General features: G+C 37.6%; 1 protein-coding gene across 1 annotated transcript; it reads right to left on the minus strand.

The window, feature by feature from the left end:
• Window positions 1-159: 159 nt before the first annotated feature.
• Window positions 160-18,505, minus strand: ZBTB41 (zinc finger and BTB domain containing 41). The gene is made up of 11 exons (XM_062613422.1): window positions 18,369-18,505; window positions 16,452-17,687; window positions 15,263-15,470; window positions 14,459-14,528; window positions 11,942-12,089; window positions 11,089-11,218; window positions 9,812-9,907; window positions 9,168-9,274; window positions 7,645-7,750; window positions 6,638-6,726; window positions 160-5,511 (listed from the first exon to the last, which is right to left on the minus strand). Exons 2-11 carry the CDS (start codon window positions 17,572-17,574, stop codon window positions 4,868-4,870), a joined length of 2,721 nt encoding a protein of 906 aa, XP_062469406.1. The 5' UTR covers window positions 17,575-17,687; window positions 18,369-18,505; the 3' UTR covers window positions 160-4,867.
• Window positions 18,506-19,459: the final 954 nt, after the last annotated feature.

A 19,459-nucleotide genomic window follows, 5' to 3' on the forward strand; every position in this document is an offset into this window, starting at 1 on the left:
GCCGTGTGGTCGGACCTGCAGAGCTGGAGCTATGCTTCCCAATGAAATGATGGTGATAGCTAAGTAGATAAAGATTAATAATAATATAATAATGGATTTAGCAAACCTTCATGCTAAAAAGCTCTTCCCATATTATTTAAAAAAAAAAACAAAGCCAAATATTTTTCTAAATAAATTTAATTTACAAAATATTTTTAAGTAGAATGAGATGCACACAAATTTAATGGAAAAAAAACCAAACAAAACTCATTTATCTTTCGTGAGCTTTAAAGCTGAAAGACACATACAATGCTGCATTTCCATGCTATTAAAATGAAAAGGGGCCCTGGAGAGAAATCAAAACCTAGTGCAAGCACCCCTGCAAGAAATCCTGTGAAGCTAGCAGTGTTAAGACAAAGGAACTTTACTTTTCCATAACGAACAAAATTACACATAGGACTGAGTACTTCTACAGTTACAGTACACTTCCTAACTTTTCCTTACAGCAAAGAATTAGCCCGAAAAAGACAACTTTACTTAAAGACTTCCATCTAAAATATCAACCTATACAGACCACATTTTAAACACATTATCTTATATACCAGTGACAAAATATTGAGTTTATTTCACCTTATTCTTTCATATAAAAGGACTGACATTTTAACACAATCAAAATGGTCATGGGAGATTAAAAAAAAATCACCACTGCTACCTTTAATCCATCAAATCTTTTTAAACCAAAACATTTCTCAGGAACCGTGGAAAAAGACCCTTCCGGGCTTAAGTGAAGTGAACTGCCCTGCATTATATACTGCCAGTATCATTCTTAATGCATATGATGGAAACAACCAAAGCACCATGAGATGGTATTGTAGAAAAAGATGGCATGTGGCAGCAGTCACAAGGACCGACAGATAAACACATTCTATTTCCCTTCAGCTTCAGTCACGTGGAACACATGCAACCTGGATTAGTTATGCAGGTATGCTCAATATAGAAGCATTTCACTTACTTTGAACAGTTTTTTTCCCTTAAAACAATAATCTACTACATACTTCTTAAAATCCATTCATAACTCTACATTCATTAACCTCTACACAGAAACCATTTCAGATTTTAAAACTTGAGGGTCATTTATTCCTTAGCACTCCATAACACATTTCATGTTCAGTCAAGCACGTCATGAGGTGATTCCTTTGAAGCATTCTTCAGCGTTCTGGATGCTCTTTCACATTCATTACTAGGGAACTAAGCCTAGCTCTTTGATGAGACCGACAGGTTTTCTGTCACTGTGTTCTGGTAAGACCCGTCTTTAAAAAATAACTACCCGAATTACAATCCAGACTAAAGTAGCACTATATTTTTAAGGAAACCACAGCTTTACAGAAGATGTATCATCACCATTACAATTACCGATACTCAGCAGAAAAAGAGCCCGTGAGAGCCATACTTCTGTAGGAAAAGTGTCAGTGCTCAAAAAGGAAATTCCAATATAAATAAATAAACTGAACATAAAATCCACTTAATTTTGTTTAGCAAAAAATACAGAATTCAATTTTTAAACAGAACAAGTGCAATAAGTTCTCAGAACAAGGCAGCAGTTTAGAGTACCAACACAGAATCCACTCTTCTCCCCAGAGGTCAGCTGGTAGAAAAGACGAACTTTCTGCGATGTGCCACTCACTGATCACTCTTTAGACATTTTTAAGAGAGACCTGTTTCTTCCTTCTTTGGCAACAAATGGTCAACTGAGTCACTGACTGCCAGATAAAACATAGCCTTTATCATAAAGGCACCCTCCATGCTCAACAGGACATGCACTCTTGGATGAGCACACATACACATTAAAATGGAGGTACCAGATACCTATGGAGTTTTGACCCATGTAGCTGTGAGGTGCAGATCTCTGCCCTTCACCTCAGTTCTCCAAAGAGGAACTGTCCTCTGTCAAGCAGAGACCAGCTACTTTCACCTACCAAATGAAGTACCAGTCCATGAAAATGTACTTTGTTCATATATGAATTTTAAATAGATGTAAAGTCGTAAGAATTACAGCTCATGATATTAAAAAAAAAATAAAACTATGTATCTAGCACACAAGCTTTCCTATTTTCTTTCACTGTCAACTGGCAATGATCCAGCCTGACCAGCAGGTCAAAACACTAACTAGTAGGGTTATCTGCAAGCAAAAGAACGCCAAAGAACTAGGAGATCATTTTTTCCAGGAATGACTAGCAATTCTGGTCACCCAAACAGCAAAGATAGCACTTGGTTTCTGGAAAATGAGTCCTTTTACGGTCTGTTCCTTGTTGGGCACCCAAAAACATGAAGCCCTTTGGAAAATATTGACCATTAATGTTTTCCAAATAATCAACTGAACTAGAGAAAAAAAACAACATTATTCAGGATATATATAAAAGGCACAATAATGAAAGATTTTTTAAAGGACATTATCAAGTAAACATGCTCCAAACTCCATTTTAGTATTTTCCTAGAGTGCCTTCTAAACAGACTGGTTTTTTAAAAAGAAAACTTTTGTTACCAACTACTTTTATGTCACTGTTTTGCCAAAATCCTACAATACTTTTTTCCTAGTGTAGGACAGAAAAAGCAAGAAAAAACAAAGACAGGCTTTTTAGTCTGACAACTGCACTGACACCACTGATGTCGGGTTATTTTTACCAATACAATTACAAATGCCGGAAGGTGTGTTTCATGTTCAGAAGCATTTATATAAGTTGACTTGAAAACTACACATAAAACATCCATTTTCAAGCCATGGAGTGTAAGGATTACAGAAACAGTTTTATTTTGAAACGGGCTGAAGGTGGACTTAGCAGAAATGGTAGTACTTGATAGTGTCCTTTCAGGAGGTGGCATTCAATGGCCTCATTATTGCTGTGTATTTGCTAGAATTCAGCTTCCTACCAGATATATTTACAGCATGTCAGTTTGAACATTCCCAGAGCACAGCTCTAAATTTTACTTTAGAGATACAAACATAGAACAGTTAAACATATGTAGTCCTGTTTTAGAAACTGAACTTTTAAAGTTTAGGACTTCTATTGTGCTTCTTTGGCTAAGTCCTATTTAAATATCAATAACACTTAAAATTCTATAACTCTGCCACTATTTAACAGCTAACAGAAATCTTTGGTGTGTTTAGGTTAAGAATCCATTAGGGTACAAGCTTCGAAATATGAACATTCAGGCAGCTCTGGCCCCTCTCCTGCAAACTGCTCAAAGCTGAAGTAGATTGGGATTAACAGAATCTAACACCAAAGTACTTGAATAGGATTGAAAATGATCCATGCCACTTAAGAGTTTATAGAACTGTGATGATAAAACAGCTTTTCACCACAGATTGCTTGTGCTCAGGTCACTGGATAAATTTAACAGTTACAGTAATAGACATACGCCCAGCTTCCCATTTTAAAGTTTCTTTAAGATAATAATTTAAAAACAGGAAAACCTGGGGAAAAATTTTCCTTAATATATAATCCTTGTGAGGAATAATGAAGATGATAAGATTACTTCAGGTATTTTCTTTGGCATAATATTCACCAAACAAACACAGAATAATTATTTTTAAAGTAGGCTTAAAATAGAAAGCTTGATGAGGTTAAATTAAACTACATTTCACCATGAATTACACTAGACCTGTAGTTCAAAACGATTCTTTTGGAAAAAAAAAACAAAAACAAACCCAAAGCAAAACAAAACCAAAACAAAACCCTTATGCCTAGTAAAGAAAAGGCTAAAAATAATTAAAGACATAAAATACTCTCAAGAGCTTGACTTTGTTTTATAAACACTGTACAAGAAAGTGAGAAATAAAACAATTTCATTAGTAAGTCACAAGAGATTTGTAAGTACTGATGATTATTTCCTTCTTTTTTTCAATGGAAGTTGAGCACTGTTCTGGAAATAACAGTCTTAAAAATTTCTCCTCCATCACAGATAACCTGAAAATAAGCATGCTAATGTGGGACCCTGACGTAATTTACATTCTCACAAGAATAAGCCATGCCAATCCTTTATGACTGCTCATAGATTAAAATGACCTTGAAAATACCCACATTTCTTTCAAAGTTAGAGTGTGGGGCACACTTTGGAAGACAAACTAGGTTAAAAATCATGAAAAAATGTGCATTAAAATTATATAGGTCTAACTGTAGAAAATTAGACAATGTAATTGTCTAGATCTTCCCACATTACTCAACATACAGAGCTCAAGGAAGACTTAAGAGGCCAAATTTAGGCAGCCTAATTATACTCAGGGGGATCACCAAACACCCCGTTTAGTGTCTGCATAAAATATCTGAATCACTTTTCAGAAGCAGCTAGTTTCTGTATCCATTGGCTGAGATCCAGAATCCAGCAGATTTTTAAACCCTCCAAAAATGCCTGAAGGTTCAAGTAAAATTATATTTTAATTTCTGTGTCAAACATAATACAAAGTTTGTGGTTTATATCCCTGCCTGCCCTTACAGCTTCTAAGGAACTTGATGCAGTCCTTATCTGTTCAGAATACTTTCTATTACACTTGAAACATTAACTCAAAGTGAGATGCAGAAAGGCAAACATTTTTTTTAAATTAATAGCCAGATATGTGATTACATTTTTCAGCCACTATGCTTAAAGATATTTCAGAACACAGTTTTTAGAAGACCATCTATAAGATTTTTAAAAACTCTTAAAATCACAAAAAACACTCTTTCAGTATGCATCAAAATGTGCCTTAATGTTCAAATATCATGTAAACAAACCTGGTTTTCCAAAACTATGCAGAAGACTCATGAGTCCAAATAAAATATAAATCTTAATTGCCATATCAGCCTTCTGTTGGCTAATGGCTTAGTAAATTGGGTGGAATGTTATGGTCTGATCATGAATGCTCATTGTTTGAAATATTCTGTACAGTAGGAGCTGTATCAAGGCCCAGTAAAGTTCCGAGATACGACTGGTCTCTAGGATCCAACATTTGCTCAGGCCTTACAGGATGAACGATATTTGCAGGCTGTGGAGTAAGAGTGTATTTCTCCAGAAATGACAGATCTGTTGCTCGTTGATAATCTGTGTGCTCAGGCTGTGGAGGAAGAATGCTATGTGACTGAGTAGTATGCTGTACTAGATCAGCTTGCGGATCAGACATCTGAACTGGTACCAGAGTCACAGGCACACATACTTCTGTGGATACATTCTGTAGCAAAGTTTTGGCTTCTGACTGATATGCTTTGGACTGTTCCACATATTGTTTAGCCTCAGTCTGGTAAACTTTGTCATCAGAGGTGTACTGCACTGGTAAGGAGACTAGCTTTTCCTCTGAAGAAGATGTCAATGCCTCTTCTGCAGCCTTTGATCCATGAACATGATCAATATGATACTTCAGCTTGTCTTTTCGTTTAAACGTTGCATGGCAGTGTTGGCAATTAAAAGGTCGGGCATCTGAATGAATAACCATGTGTTTTGTTAATGTCTTCTTAATTCTAAAAGACTGATTACAGATTTGACATTTGTAGGGTTTCTCGCCTGTAAAGGCAGAGAAGTAAGAATTAGTGATTCTGAGGAACACCATGTCACACATAGATTTACAAATACATACATGGATTTTGGCACAGAGACCTAGTATAAAACAATTTTACTGAAAACAAAGAGCATATGTTTAGCATCAATTTTGGAATCAGGGGAGCCATTACATATATGTTTAGAAGTTATATTAGCATATCCTTCTCCTTACATACAATTCTCTCAATACGTAGGATTTCTGTCAGGTACACCCAAAGATAATCAGAATATATACCAAATAAAATCTTTAACTGTTATGAAGATTGGCTGAGAAAGTTGGGGCTGTTCAGCCTGGAGAAGGCTGCATGGAGACGTCATAGCAGCCTTCCAGTATCTGAAGGGGGCCTATAGGATGCTGGGGAGGGACTCTTCATTAGGGACTGTAGTGATAGGAGAAGGGGTAATGGGTTAAAACTTACACAAGGGAAGTTTAGATTGGATATAAGGAGGAAATTCTTTCCTGTTAGGGTGGTGAGGCACTGGAATAGGTTGCCATGGGAGGTTGTGAATGCTCCATCCCTGGCAGTGTTTGAGGCCGGGTTGGACGAGGCCTTGGGTGATACGGTTTAGTGTGAGGTGTCCCTGCCCATGGCAGGGGGGTTGGAACTAGATGATCTTAAGGTCCTTTCCAACCCTAACTATTCTATGATACTGCTATTAAATGAGCACAATTAGTATTTCTATATATTTCAAAAGGACAATGCTTTTCCTAAACATAAGGCAGAAAAACCAAAGTCCAACAGGCAAGGACGTAAAACTTTCCAAAGAGATTTCTAATCCTTGTTTAGATTACCACTTGAAAAGTAGTATTCTCTAGACCACAAAAATAGTTAGATGGCCTGGGTAAATTTGGTGAAATATACACCAGTAAACTAAAAAAAAGAGGCATACAGAGCACACTGCAAACCTGTGTTGAGGATTATCAACATTTTAACTGATACATTCAGAAGGCATAATGACCAGCTCATGAGAAAGAATAAGAAGTCTTGCTTCTTCCTGCTAAATGCTCAACAACCATTATGAAATAATTCCATCAGCGCTGATGCATAAAAATACATCCCTACATGGTTTGTTGTTTTGTTATTTTTACCTGAATGTGTCCTAAAATGCATTTCCAAACTTGATTTCCCTTTAAAAACTTTCTTACAGACTTCACACTGGTGAAATGTTGCTTTGTATCTTTAAAGAAAAAAAGACATTTCATGTTAGATTTTCATTTTTTTAAACCAACAAACAATAAAGCTATGTGCACACTCCTTTCCGAAATCTTTAGCTGGATATCAAAGTTTCCAAATTTCCACACTTATGTTCACATTTCCTGGCACTTGCATACCAATAACGTCAATGAGATTCTTTTCAATATTCAATCTTATTCTCTGCTGAGACTGAAACTTAGTATTAAAAAGCAGAAGCCCCTAAAACTTCTTTTCTGATATGTAAAATTTCCTTAAGTAACAGTTTTTGCCCAACTCTACAAGTGGCTTTAGCTTTGACAGGCTTTTGCCATAAATAAAGTACTATGAATTGTGTAGGCTATTGGCTACTAAGAAAAATCAAGCAGAATAAGCAATGTACTGTACTTTCAACACAAACATGAGTTAAAACATCATTTGAAAATTATTTTTGGAGCTCAGGAATTTAAAAATCCTACTGCATTTTCAATTTCCAGACACAATTTAGGTTTCAAAGTTTCTACCTACTTTCAGAGCCCCTCATCTTCTACCAGCTTCTAAAATACCTAAGTGTGCGATAGTTCTCACAGTGCTTAAATGAAGTCCAATAGTTCAGTCTTAACTAGTCTGCAATGACAATATTACACCAAACCATCAATTTAGAACAACATTGAGACAGCTAATTGATAGATGAAAATTCGATAATTTTTTTACAGTTTTATGTACCTAATTATGATATTTGTATGAAAACATCTTGATTAAATTGTGAAGGTACTTTTCTGACATCCACTTCATCTCTTTCAAGACTCAGGTAATGGGCATGACAAAGACACAGACTGCTAGAATTCTGCAAGAACATGCAAGTCCCAACCAAATCAGTTACAGTACAGAAATATTTACACACCTGTAAAAGCCCCACACTTACTTTTGCCAAACTTTTTCCCCCAGATGAACACTTTTATAATGAACAGTAAGGTGATCTCTACGGCCAAAACATTTTCCACATTCTTCACACTGATGTGCTTTCTCACCTGTATGGGCAAAATTCAATAAATTTTGATTAAATCTTCTGGAACTGTAATTGTAAAACAGCAAATCCACGTTCATAAAGTTCAACGAATCAAGCTCTTCCACACCTTACTCAGAGAAGAATATAAAAGAACAAAATTCAGGAGGTAGGTTGCTTCTACCAGAGTAAAGACTTTTACCACTTGTTATAGATGACTAGTAGTGACCGTTAGTCATTTCTACAATGAAATTCACATTCTTGAGTTAAGAGACGCTTCCCCAAACACCTACTGCATGAGAGGTACAAGTGAATGACTAGGAATCTACTCTATGCATTGTGACCCGAACTGTGGTATCTTCAATAATTCAGAGGCTCTAAAAATAGAGGCTTATTTAAAGATACCAATCACTTTAGTACTAAAAATTACATCACAGTATTTATCTTTTTAATTATCCTGATTTACATAGTTACCTTTTTCTTTTAGGCTGCTGTTTAAAAGTATCTTGGTTCTTTTTAGTCATCTTGAGATCTTCCATAAAGTGGCAGAGTATTTCTTCTCATGTAAGTAGGAGGAGTGTGGACAGTCAAAGAATGTAACTTTCTAGAGGGGGGAAAAGCAAATAGAGTAGAAAAGAGGATTTTTTTTTTTTTTTGTGTATTTGAGTTTTCAAAGATTTCTTTATTTTATAGCAGAGATTATGATTTCAAACATGAAAAAAAAGAAGCTGTCCTTCAAAATAAAGGCTCAGGAAGTTTAGACTCTGATCACTTTCATATTTTCATGCTGCCTAGAAAGTATTTTGCCTCCTAGAAGGCCTCCCTCCCTTCAGATCCTGTTCTGAAAAAGTCCCCAGTGAATCTTCACTTTTCCTATACATTTGATAACCTTTCTGCTGTCAGTGCAACAGATTTTTTTCTTCCTCCTGATCATCCCCATCTGGCTGTTCCCAGGGTTGACTCCCATCACCTTCCTTCCCTCCTTCTTCCCCATAATAGACCAGAAACAACTCTTTAAATTCTTACATTAAAGTGATCAGTGTACAAACTTTGTCAGAGACTGTGACAGCTTCTTCTGTGTTGTGGTAATAATGTTTCACACAATTGCTATTAAAAAAAAGAAATCTGGACTCATGAAAAAAAATCCTCCTTTTTCACTTTTGCTTTTTTTTATTATTCTTATTTTTAAAGCAATTTACTGTTACATGTTTTTGACTGTCCCTCAGCTTTCTATGTTAACATGGAGGAAACACTTTGTTTTCAGACCTTGAAAACATATGTAAGATTAACCCTACTTTAGCAAACCTTAAAAACAGTAAGAAGAACTTTCATCAGACCTAAAACATTCCATGTACTGAAATAAAAAAATCCATAATTAATTCTTTATTTGAGCTTATTTTGAAATAGTAATTTCAAAACCAATTTTCAAAGAAAATGCCTACCTGAGTGTATTTTTTTGTGTTTTGTCAGATGATCATGCCGAATAAATGTTTTCCCACATTCTTCACATTCATATCTCTTGTCATCATGGTGGACTCTTAGATGAAGTCTGTATATTTACAGTCATAAACGTAATAAAATGCAATATGTTTAACATAATCTACTGCTAATTCAACGCAAAATACCAGAAAACATACTCTTTAGTGCTTGACATAAATATCAGGAAATAACCTTCAGATGAGGTATGCTTAAACTGCTCTTAGAAAGCAAGAGCGAACAGAGCTAACTCTCATATGTGTTAACTTAGTAGAATATTTTAGTCCTCTGCTTATTTTCTCTTTGAATAACAAAGATGCAAAAGTTTTAGATGTGCAAGAAAGTCAACTTTGACACAAGATTTGTATGGGATTCTGATTCTATCTGTTTAAACCACTAAAGTATTAAAAAAGTAAATGACTTCTCACAGATTAATATCTTTTCAATATTTAAGCATGTTTAAAGCATTTACCAATGCTCTCGGAATAAATCAAAACACATGCATTTTGAAGAGCTATGTTGGTAGGCAGACCTATGTTGGTAACATGAATGCATATGTATCATCAAATATGTGAGACAGTTTAGAAGCTTATCTAATAAAAATCTGTACCTGTACGAGCTTCCATGACGAAAACTCTGCCCGCAAATACTGCAAAGATGAGGCTTCTCTCCACTGTGAATTCTCAGATGCTCTTTCAAAGTTGTTCTGTTTAACAAAGGCAGTAAAATATAATTTTAAGCAATGTCACTACCACTTTAAAAAAATTTCTTCTCAATTTCTTTAACTCTGAGGGATCACAAATAACTGCATCAATTTATTTAGATACACACACAGACACATACATTCAAAAGCACTATAAACTATTTACTGAACCTGCAGGGTTCTTTTGCAGTATGCAAAGAAATAAAACATTGTTCCAGCATAAACTGGAGAAAACATCAAGTTTGACAGCATTTTCTACATAAGAATTTTCTTGTTTCTGCATGTATATCTAAGCCAGAGCTTGAAAATCAGACTTGAAGGAAATCTAGATCATGGATGCTAAAGAAAAGCGCATGCAGATAAAAATTCCCCTCAAGCAAAAGAATCAGGCAATAACATTTACTGCATACACAGCTGGTAAATGTGTGACCAAAACAAGAGAGAAAATTCTTCAATCTCCTTCAGTGATCACTCTTTTTTTTTTTTTTTTCAGAATTTTTATGCTGTACAAAAAAAAAAATTCTTTTTTAAAAAGAGCAACATTTTTGCCTTACATAACATAAATGATCTTTATAGAACTGAAAGACTATCTGTGCTTTACAACTTGTTTACTATTTCATTATTGCATTTGTGCATTTCCTTTTAATACATGCATATTTCATATTTCTACAGCTTTCCTATGCCTTTTTTACATACTAGAATTTATGAGCCACCTTTTAGAGCTTCCACTTTTCAAAGTGCTAAAATAACATTTATTTCCTCCATTTAGAGAAGCAGTAGCAAAAGTTGTACAGTATTATTCCATCTTCCATGAAACCATGGAAGTCATTCTTACCATTCTTAGTCATTTAGTGCTCCTGATCTTCCTGTCCTCATTATTTTGTTTACCAAAATACATATGGCAAGATGTTCTTGCACAACACAGGAATCCAAAGTGAATTAGAGGTAATACTTTTTTAGTACAGTTCTGCCTTACAACTAATTACGTACAGGTGTCACCTTCAATTTGAGGTCACCAGAAAATCACATGCTACCTGCGGCTCTAGCACTACCTTTTAATATAGTAGCCCTCTGAAATGGTCTCATTTAAGTTAAAAATTCAAAACATATTCAGAATTAAAGCACTCTCTAAATATTACTCTGTTCTGCTTAAGTTCATGCTTAGTAGTCATGCAACTCCTTACCGCTCCCTAACAGATTTTCCACAGATGAAACATGTCCATTTTCTCTTTCCTCCATGAGTACACTCTACATGGCGTTTCAAATTTCCTGTATCATTAAACTGACGGCCACAAATATCACAAGGAAAAGGCCCTACAAGGAAACAGACAGGCACAGCATTATTAACTGTCAGTTAAACCAAACAAGATGTACAGACTGGTTACTTGTGAAAATCCTCATCAATTTACAAAGCAAAAGTTTTGTCTAACAAATTACTAATGTTTAGTGCAGTCAGCATACTTTAATTAGACTGTGCACCTTCTGTCCAGAAAAATTATTTCTAATACTTGGTATTTTAGCAAATTTCATGACTGCAAAGCAAAAATTTAGAATAGTCAAAAGTAATTCAGTTCACTTAAGACTGTTTGAAAAAATTAATTCCTATTACTATCACCAATCTAGTTCCTACCTGGCAGAAATAATTAATAATAATAAAGATGTCTTCAGAATACTTTTCAAGGAAATAAAAAGGTCTTTGGAAAATTTTAGGAAGAATTTGACTTAGTTGAGAACCAATTTCACACAGAAATGTTTTAAAACAAAACTAACCTTAATCCTTCTTCCCAAAAAACCTCTCTGCATTTATTTAGGTACAATATAATGCCTTTAAAAGACAGCTGAACAGTAAAAAAATCAATTAATAAACCCTTCACCCCCTCAAAAAATAACCAAAACCCAACCAAAACCGACCACCCAACTCCCCCACAAAACTGGAAAAGGAAGTTGGGTGGAAACCAGACTGATCAAGACATACAATGGTAGAGAAAGGTTTTACTTTAAATCTATTGTTTACATGTCAGAAGGATGTTTCTATACCGAGATGGAATTTTTCTTGATGTTTCAGTCTTGCAAATCGGGATTTAAAATGCTCTTCACAGTAGGTACACTTAAAAGGTTTATCCTGAGAGTGAAGGATCATATGCTCTTCTAAATGAGGTCTTCGAGTGAAAGACTTCTTACAAATCTAAAATGATAAGGCAATTTGTCAAAGATACATCAGTTATAACCAGATTATACTCCTATTCATAAACACTTAACAGTTTAGTTCATCTGCTCTATTCAGCAACGTAAAATTAAACATGTATTCTTCAAATACACACTCTATCGCCACCTGTGAAGTCTTGCAGTTAACATAAAAAAAATCTGTGCTCTCCATAAACCCTAGTGGATTGCACTACATATATTGGTATGCCAACCCATGGCAGCCTAAATCAAATTACTGGCAACTCTTGCATACAGTTATATGTTCCACCCCCCTTCTTTCTACTGACTCCAGCACTTAGCAGACTGTTTCCTAGGGTGTTTCAACACAGTAACTTTGCAGAAAATAACCCAACTGAAAAAAATCAAGTAGCTTTGGATTGGTTTTGGATATGAAACAGCTCAGCTGTTGTGGTATAACCTACTGAAGAAGTAGAGTCATACCTATTCCTTTATTTCCTCTGGGAAATTCTCCGACAGTATGTACTGAAGAGAAAATGCCAACACCAACAAAGAAATATAATTCAAAACATATTTTAGAGATACAGAACTTTCACAATGTTAAAATTTTGTAAGCTTTTTAGTACTGTTTTCAGAAGAATCAATGTAGAAGAATTGCTAGTAGAGTAATTAAAGTAAGCACACAGTTCAATTACAGAATTGAAGCCACAGCCCAAATTTAGGTATTTAAACTAGGTATTATAATTTAACATCGGGGCCCTAGGCTCTAAGATAAATCAACACAGGGCTCACTCACTGATTTCACCTTGAAACTGTTGCCATTGTTCATAATATCTGAATTTAGTACTTACCTAACTCCCATAGATTAAATTGTGCAATCAGTTTCTCAGAGCACACCTGGATAACACTTTTAGTCTCAGAAAATCAGAAGGAACAGGTTTATTTGTTCAAAAACTCTTTAATGTTAAATATAAGTGTAAGAAAACCCCATACCTGTAAAAAGTATTTCTTTACTATTAATACTCTACTGTTTCTGTGAATTTGCTCATATTCCTCCAGGATTAAAGTATGGTCACCAAATCCTTGTGCTCACACATGGACTACAGCATAAACCAACAACCTGAAGAGATCCTGCAGCTTACATCTGTAGCACCTCAGCCCTCAGAACATACTAAACAACCTGAAAACAAAGTCACAGCTCCTAAGGGTTCTGTTCATTCTCCAGCTGCTATAGAAGCTAAAATCCTACCCCTGCTTTCAATTCAAGCCCATTTTCAATGCACATGAGCAGTACAAGAGCAGCAGATCACATCTTGAAAAAATCCAGCTAACATAAACTTAACAAAACCCAACAACCAAATCCCAAAATGGAGTTTACCAAAACATTCATCTGGCAAAAGTACTTTCCAAGAAACAAACATCATTAATGCTGCAAGACTGATTCCCACTATAACAACATTTCTTATCTAGTAACAAACAGGATCTATAATATGTTTACACAGCGTAACATCATTTGGAAGATAACACTGTCTGGTCATCGAAGTAATATAATACATTCAGCCATCACCAGCAGAATGAAGACTACAAATTCCTACAGTTGGTATCTCCCAGCCGCCTACTATATGTTTATAAGTGAGAGTTCACAAACAAAGCAAGGTTAGTAATTATGTTACAGCACCTAATATTACAGACACAGAGGGGCATATAGCAGTTCGCACAAACAAAACAGCTGCCCTGAAAAAAAGGTAAACTGATTCCCTTAGAAAAAACCCACACATTTGAAATCTTAAAGTGTTATTTGGCAGCAGAGAGAGAAACAAAGTTCTACAAACTCATTTTTACAGTAGATATAGTTTCACACATGTACCTCTCCTGAGGAAAATCAAGGAAAGGCTCCTACAATTTTACAACTAGAGGTAAATTTAGTACAAATTTACAACTCTGTTGAGGCACATATGCAGGTAAATGAAAAAGTTTTTCATACCTATTTTCCTCACTAGTGAGTCTTCCAAAACAGTACATATTATGGTCAGTGTTTGATATGCATAATTAATGGGAGAGCAAGCACTCTTTTTTTAAAGTATTCATAACACTCAAGTCTAATCATCTGCAAATTGATGTAATTTAACAACAGTATTAACTGATCACATTAATACATACCGCTTTTAACTATTTTGTAATTCAAATTGGTATTATTTACCCAGTGACAAGCTGTACATACAGATAAAAGTTCAGCCATTAAATCAGCACATAAAGAGGAATTTTATACCACTACTTACAAAGCTTACTGAGATTTCACAGAAACACATGCCGTATTTTCACTATTCAAGTCACAAAACATAGCATCTATATGAAGAAACAGCAACACAAAAGTACTGAAGTATTACTTACATCACATTTCCAACCTTCACTCTTTGTCTTTTTGATAGACAGAAATTCTTCTACATTCTCTGGATGAAACCTAGGAGAAAGACAGAAGCAGAAAGTAGCTGTAACTTCAAAGACAAAGATTGTCTAAATACTAAATATCCACTTCTACACTTCACGTGTTATGAAAGTGATCACCAAACCACAGAACAGAATACTGACAGTTAAAGAATTCTACAGGCACAAGGAAAGCAGTGGTGACTAGATTCCTGTAGAAACTCCTATGACAATTGGTAAGACGACAGTTTCAATTATAATGCTTTATGGATATTTACAAAGAAAAGGGGAAAAAAAGCAGTATGTAAATAATAATGCCTTATCATTACACCTGCCATAAACAAATTATTCACCTAAAGGAATCTGCATGGAAATGATTTATCCACCTATTATCATCAATAGTATAGCATCAACATTTAAAACCAAAGAAGATGCTTCTTTTTTTCTTCCTTCAAATTAAATGCAACACAGATAAATATTAAGACTTGTATTCTGACTCACCTTATTAGCTAATCAGAGACTTCTAAAATTAACAGTAAAAACCTACAGCAGAACTCCCACAGAACCATTAGTGCCGCTTAGTCAGTCCCTACACATTCCTCATGGCAGGTTAGTTGATAATGCTAATCCGATGTCTTTTCAAAAGATACTTATTTAAAGAAAGTTATAGAAATAATGCAGAACATGCTGCTTGCACACATACATTTCCCTTCACTTTTGAACTCAAAATAAGATTCTTCAGAAATGCAAGACAAATTTACTCATACTTGCCTCTTCACATGCTTTGCTAAAGTCTTTTTGCTTGCATGCAGCTTATTACAGTAGGGACATTTGTGCTCCTTTTTATGAAAGTCAGTATCACTGGAGTGCTTCTTTCTGTGCACTGTCAGGTTGGACTTCGTTGAATAGCGCTGGTGACATATATCACATTCAAAAGGCTTCTCACCCGTGTGTACACGTGTATGGCTCTCATATTTGCCTGTACGACAACAACAAAAAATCCACTAGTAAAAATTGTAAAAGGTATCACCTATAATATACACATTTGGGGTTTGGTCTATAACCTCTCTCTCACAAACGTGGTCAAGTATCAATTAACACACACACTACCCCCAACCATCTTCCTAGACTTCTAAAATTTCAGAATTATGAAAGACACAATGCACCTAGTAACACCAAAAAATGCCTCAAAGTATGAGAATAATTCCTAATTTCCATGATTGACAGGAAGTCAATACCTTATGGGACCATAATTAAACATTTATTCCAGCTGAAAGAACACAAAAATTCTGGAATACAGTAGTGATCTACTTTTAATGTGGGAAAAGAGGACAGGAAAGCATTGGTCATGTCAGGAAGGAATTTTTACTCTTCTGATACCCCAAGTAACTATATTAACAAATACTAGATTTGACTGTAACATTAACAATCCTAACACAACAGATTAAGCTGACAAAGTATTACTTGGTGCTAACCACAGACAAGAAAAATGAAGCTAAAAGTCAGTGACTGAGTCCAAAGCATCTACACATCATATAGAATGGAAGAATTTCAGGCTGTTTGACAATGGTGCTGCTATACTACAGCAACAATGACAGCTTTGTCACTTAAGATTAATTTGGCAGTAAAGGTCTCAGACTTCATTCAAGAAATTTCTGCAGACTTAGTATCTTGCTGTGTTTCCCTCCTTTTTCAAGGCTGTTCTTACATGCCACACTAACAGCAGGAATCCAGAGCTGTGACAGAGAAATAAATTTAGTATTTGCAGATTTTTCAACTGATGCACTCAGCTCATTTATTGAAACTGTTTAGTACCATAGACGTAACAACCTAATACACTTACAAAGACCAGCAGCATACTGGATCAGTGATTCAGAAATTCTGTCTCTAGGACAGAGAAACAGCTCAGTTTATTTCCCATACAAATAGCACCACCACCATTCACCTATCTTGCTCTTACCTATTCGATCAAATTTTTTGTCACACTTGGGACACTGCAGTATTTTTTTGCTACTGCTTTGAATGATGACTGGAGCTAAGCCTTCAGGAATATTCCCCATTGAATCAACTGCCTCAGAACCCTCTTCAGTATCATTCTGTTCTTTTTCGCTTTGTTCTTCAGAGTCTGAATCTTCACCTGACATTTCCTGTTCCTGTCCCTCTTCATCAGCATTGCATTCACTTTCGCTGTCTTCAAATTCACTTCTATCAGACGTTTCCTTGTCAGAACTGACTTTTTCCAAATTGCTGTCGGAGGCATCATCGCTTTCATTGTCACTGTTATCAGGTTTAGCTGCGTATTTGCGGTTTCTTGTGGAACATCTAGTGGAAAGGCTAGACTTCTCAACCATTTTTAACCCATGCTTTCTTTCCAGTGAAAAGGATCTGTGGGCTTTAGTCAAATGATTTTCTAAGGACTTCTTGTAGCAGAAACTTCGACCACAAAAAGTGCACTGATGACTGTTTAACAGTTTACCTGTCAGTTCATTGAGTGTTTCTACTGGTGTAGGCACATCAGTTACCACATCAGTCTGTATGTTAGAAACGCTTTCGTTATTTAGCAGCTTCACTGCATCTATGATATCTAAAAATTTTGCTGCTTCCAAAACTAACGGGATTTCATTTTTATACACAAAAAACTCTGAGGTGTAGAGAAACTCAAGCAAATGCTGGAAGACAGAATGAGTTACATGATCTAACGTGACAACATCAGTGCTTGGATTTTTACTCAAACAGGCATGAAAATAACTACTCCCGACAGCCACTACAACTTTGTGAGCACTAAATTCTTTCCCTTCTACAATAATGAGTAAATCACAAAATGATGGACGTTTCTGTCTATCATCATTTAAGTATTTCAGTAGATTTTTGTTATACTGCAATGAGCTTAGGAGCTTTCTTTGCTCTGGTGATGGCGAAAGTTCTTTGGAAGATTCAACCTGATCTGCGGGGGTTATTTCTGCAGCCTTTGAGACAATTTTCTGTGCACAGTCTACTACAAGAATCTGCTCTGAAGTGTCTTTCTCATGGCCAAGGTGAACCTTTTCGTTTAGATTTGCAGGGAGCCGTCTCCTTTTCTTCATTGCAGAAGTGCAGCTTCAAAATCAGGAGCTTCATAGGTGATGGGCAAGAAACTCTTATGAAGACTTGGTTCTGCTCCAGACCTTGAGATAATATGCAACAGTAATTTCATAATCTGCAAAAGAATTATGATACAAATTACTATAAGCACCGAACAGTAGCTTCTTTTTCTATTACCACTTTCTATACTTTACTCTTGGTTTTATCTACCCTGCATACCTTAAGCTTTTATTAAATTAATCTCATCACTTCCCATTCCAGACCATGGCACTACTCAGAGCAAGTGAGCCGACACTGCCTATTATTAGATCCAAAGAGGCAGCTTGGGCTGGTTTCGCTCCCTAGACACATATAGCCCGTGAAATACGCCGGAATGGGCGTCCACTGTTGTTATTATTACCCCGAAGCGCACTCGCTTTCCGTTTAACCCCAACACACCCCGACAGCTCTTCTGCTTTTTCCGCCGGGCGCCCGTCCCCTGGAGTCAGCCCGGAGACAAGGCGGCGCGGCCCTCTCCCGCTCCTGTCACCACCAACTGTCAAGTCAGCGGACGGGATTCCAGCCCTACCACCCCAGCACGGGGCCTTTGTCCGTCGCCAGCAGGTCCGCCCCGAAGGGGGCCCTACGGCACCGAGCTCGGGGACACAGAGGACGCCCCGGACCCGCTCCCCGCATGACGGCGGCCGTGAATACCCCCCGCCCCCGCCGCCCCTGCCGAGCGGGACAAATAACGGCCGCTCCCCCGCGACCGGTCCCCCTCCTCCCCGCAAGGCCCCGGCGGGGCGATCTCACGCACCTGCGCGGCGCCGAGCGCTCCGCGGGCCTCTCTCGGCCGCTAACCGCCTCTGCGCCTCACTCCCGTGCCCGCTTCCGCCGCTTCCGGATCCCGGCGACGCGCGCAGCGTGAGGAGGCGACGGCGCCGTTGCCGAGCATGCGCGGGGGATATGGCGGAGCTGGTGTGGCAGCGAGGGGCCGGCGAGGCGGTCCCTTGTACTGTGTCGCCCCGGGCCGCGGCCCTCCGTGGACGGGGCATTGCCGCCCGGGGCACGGTGAGCCGCGGCGGCCTGCGGGGTGGCGCGGGAGAGCCCGGGAGCGGGAAGCATAGTGCGGCTGCGAGCAGGGGCCCGGCCGCGGCGGGCGCTCCTGCGCACTCCACGCCTCCGAAGAGGTTGAGTTTGTTCTGTGCGGCCGCTGCGGGGCAGCCGTTAGCGGCGGGCAGCGCCGGGAGGCGGCCGCGCTTAGAGGGAGCTGCGCGTTTGCGTTTATTCCGCGGTTTGGAAGCGCTGTGTGAGAGCAAGGGGTGTTGTGCCTCAGCAATAGTGAGCTGCACGCAACTCGGCACTTCCAGGGCGCCGTAGTCTTCCTCAGTAATGTTATCTTGCTTTTGCCTGGAGTATTGTGAAGCACTTCGATGCGTGATTGTGAAATCCATGTTTTCATGCTTCCCGCATGGCAGCAAGCTGCAAGCGTCCCACAGCTCGGGCGAATATCCTTCCAGAGCTGCGGCTCATCACTGTACCAGAAGGCATTAATCCTCCTATTACTTACATGTCCAGCTTTCCAAAGCTAGTGACAGTGTGGCACTGAAAATGAGTTTGTTCTTCTGAGAGCTATATACTATGGTATTAATGCATCCTGAAACGTTAATCCACAGCACGTGTTAGGTATTTATGATGTGTAAATCGATAGTGGTTGGAACTTCACATAATAAACACCACATGACTTTCAGGTGTTGCATTGTGCAACAAAAACAGTGAAAATCCTCAAAGCACTTGTTACTTCCTGATTGTTGCTATACTGTCTGCCAGCCCTCTTGGGCATCAATACTGCTATGTTTCTGATGCACTGAAAGCAGGTCTACTTTTCTACAAAGCATCGGCTCTTTT

This window comes from Pezoporus occidentalis, unplaced genomic scaffold (assembly GCF_034315485.1).
Source record: "Pezoporus occidentalis ecotype Australia unplaced genomic scaffold, CSIRO_AGI_Poc_V1 ctg167, whole genome shotgun sequence".
NCBI classification, from domain to species: Eukaryota; Metazoa; Chordata; class Aves; order Psittaciformes; family Psittacidae; genus Pezoporus; species Pezoporus occidentalis.

Coding starts and splice junctions, on each gene's coding strand:
- ZBTB41 (XM_062613422.1), bottom strand. CDS start 17,574: ATGAAGAAAAGGAGACGGCTCCCTGCAAATCTAAACGAAAAGGTTCAC. Junction 11,219..11,941: donor TCAAGAAAAATTCCATCTCG/GTATAGAAACAT, acceptor GTTTCCTTGTAG/GGCCTTTTCCTTGTGATATT. Junction 6,727..7,644: donor GGGGAAAAAGTTTGGCAAAA/GTAAGTGTGGGG, acceptor TTTTCTTTAAAG/ATACAAAGCAACATTTCACC.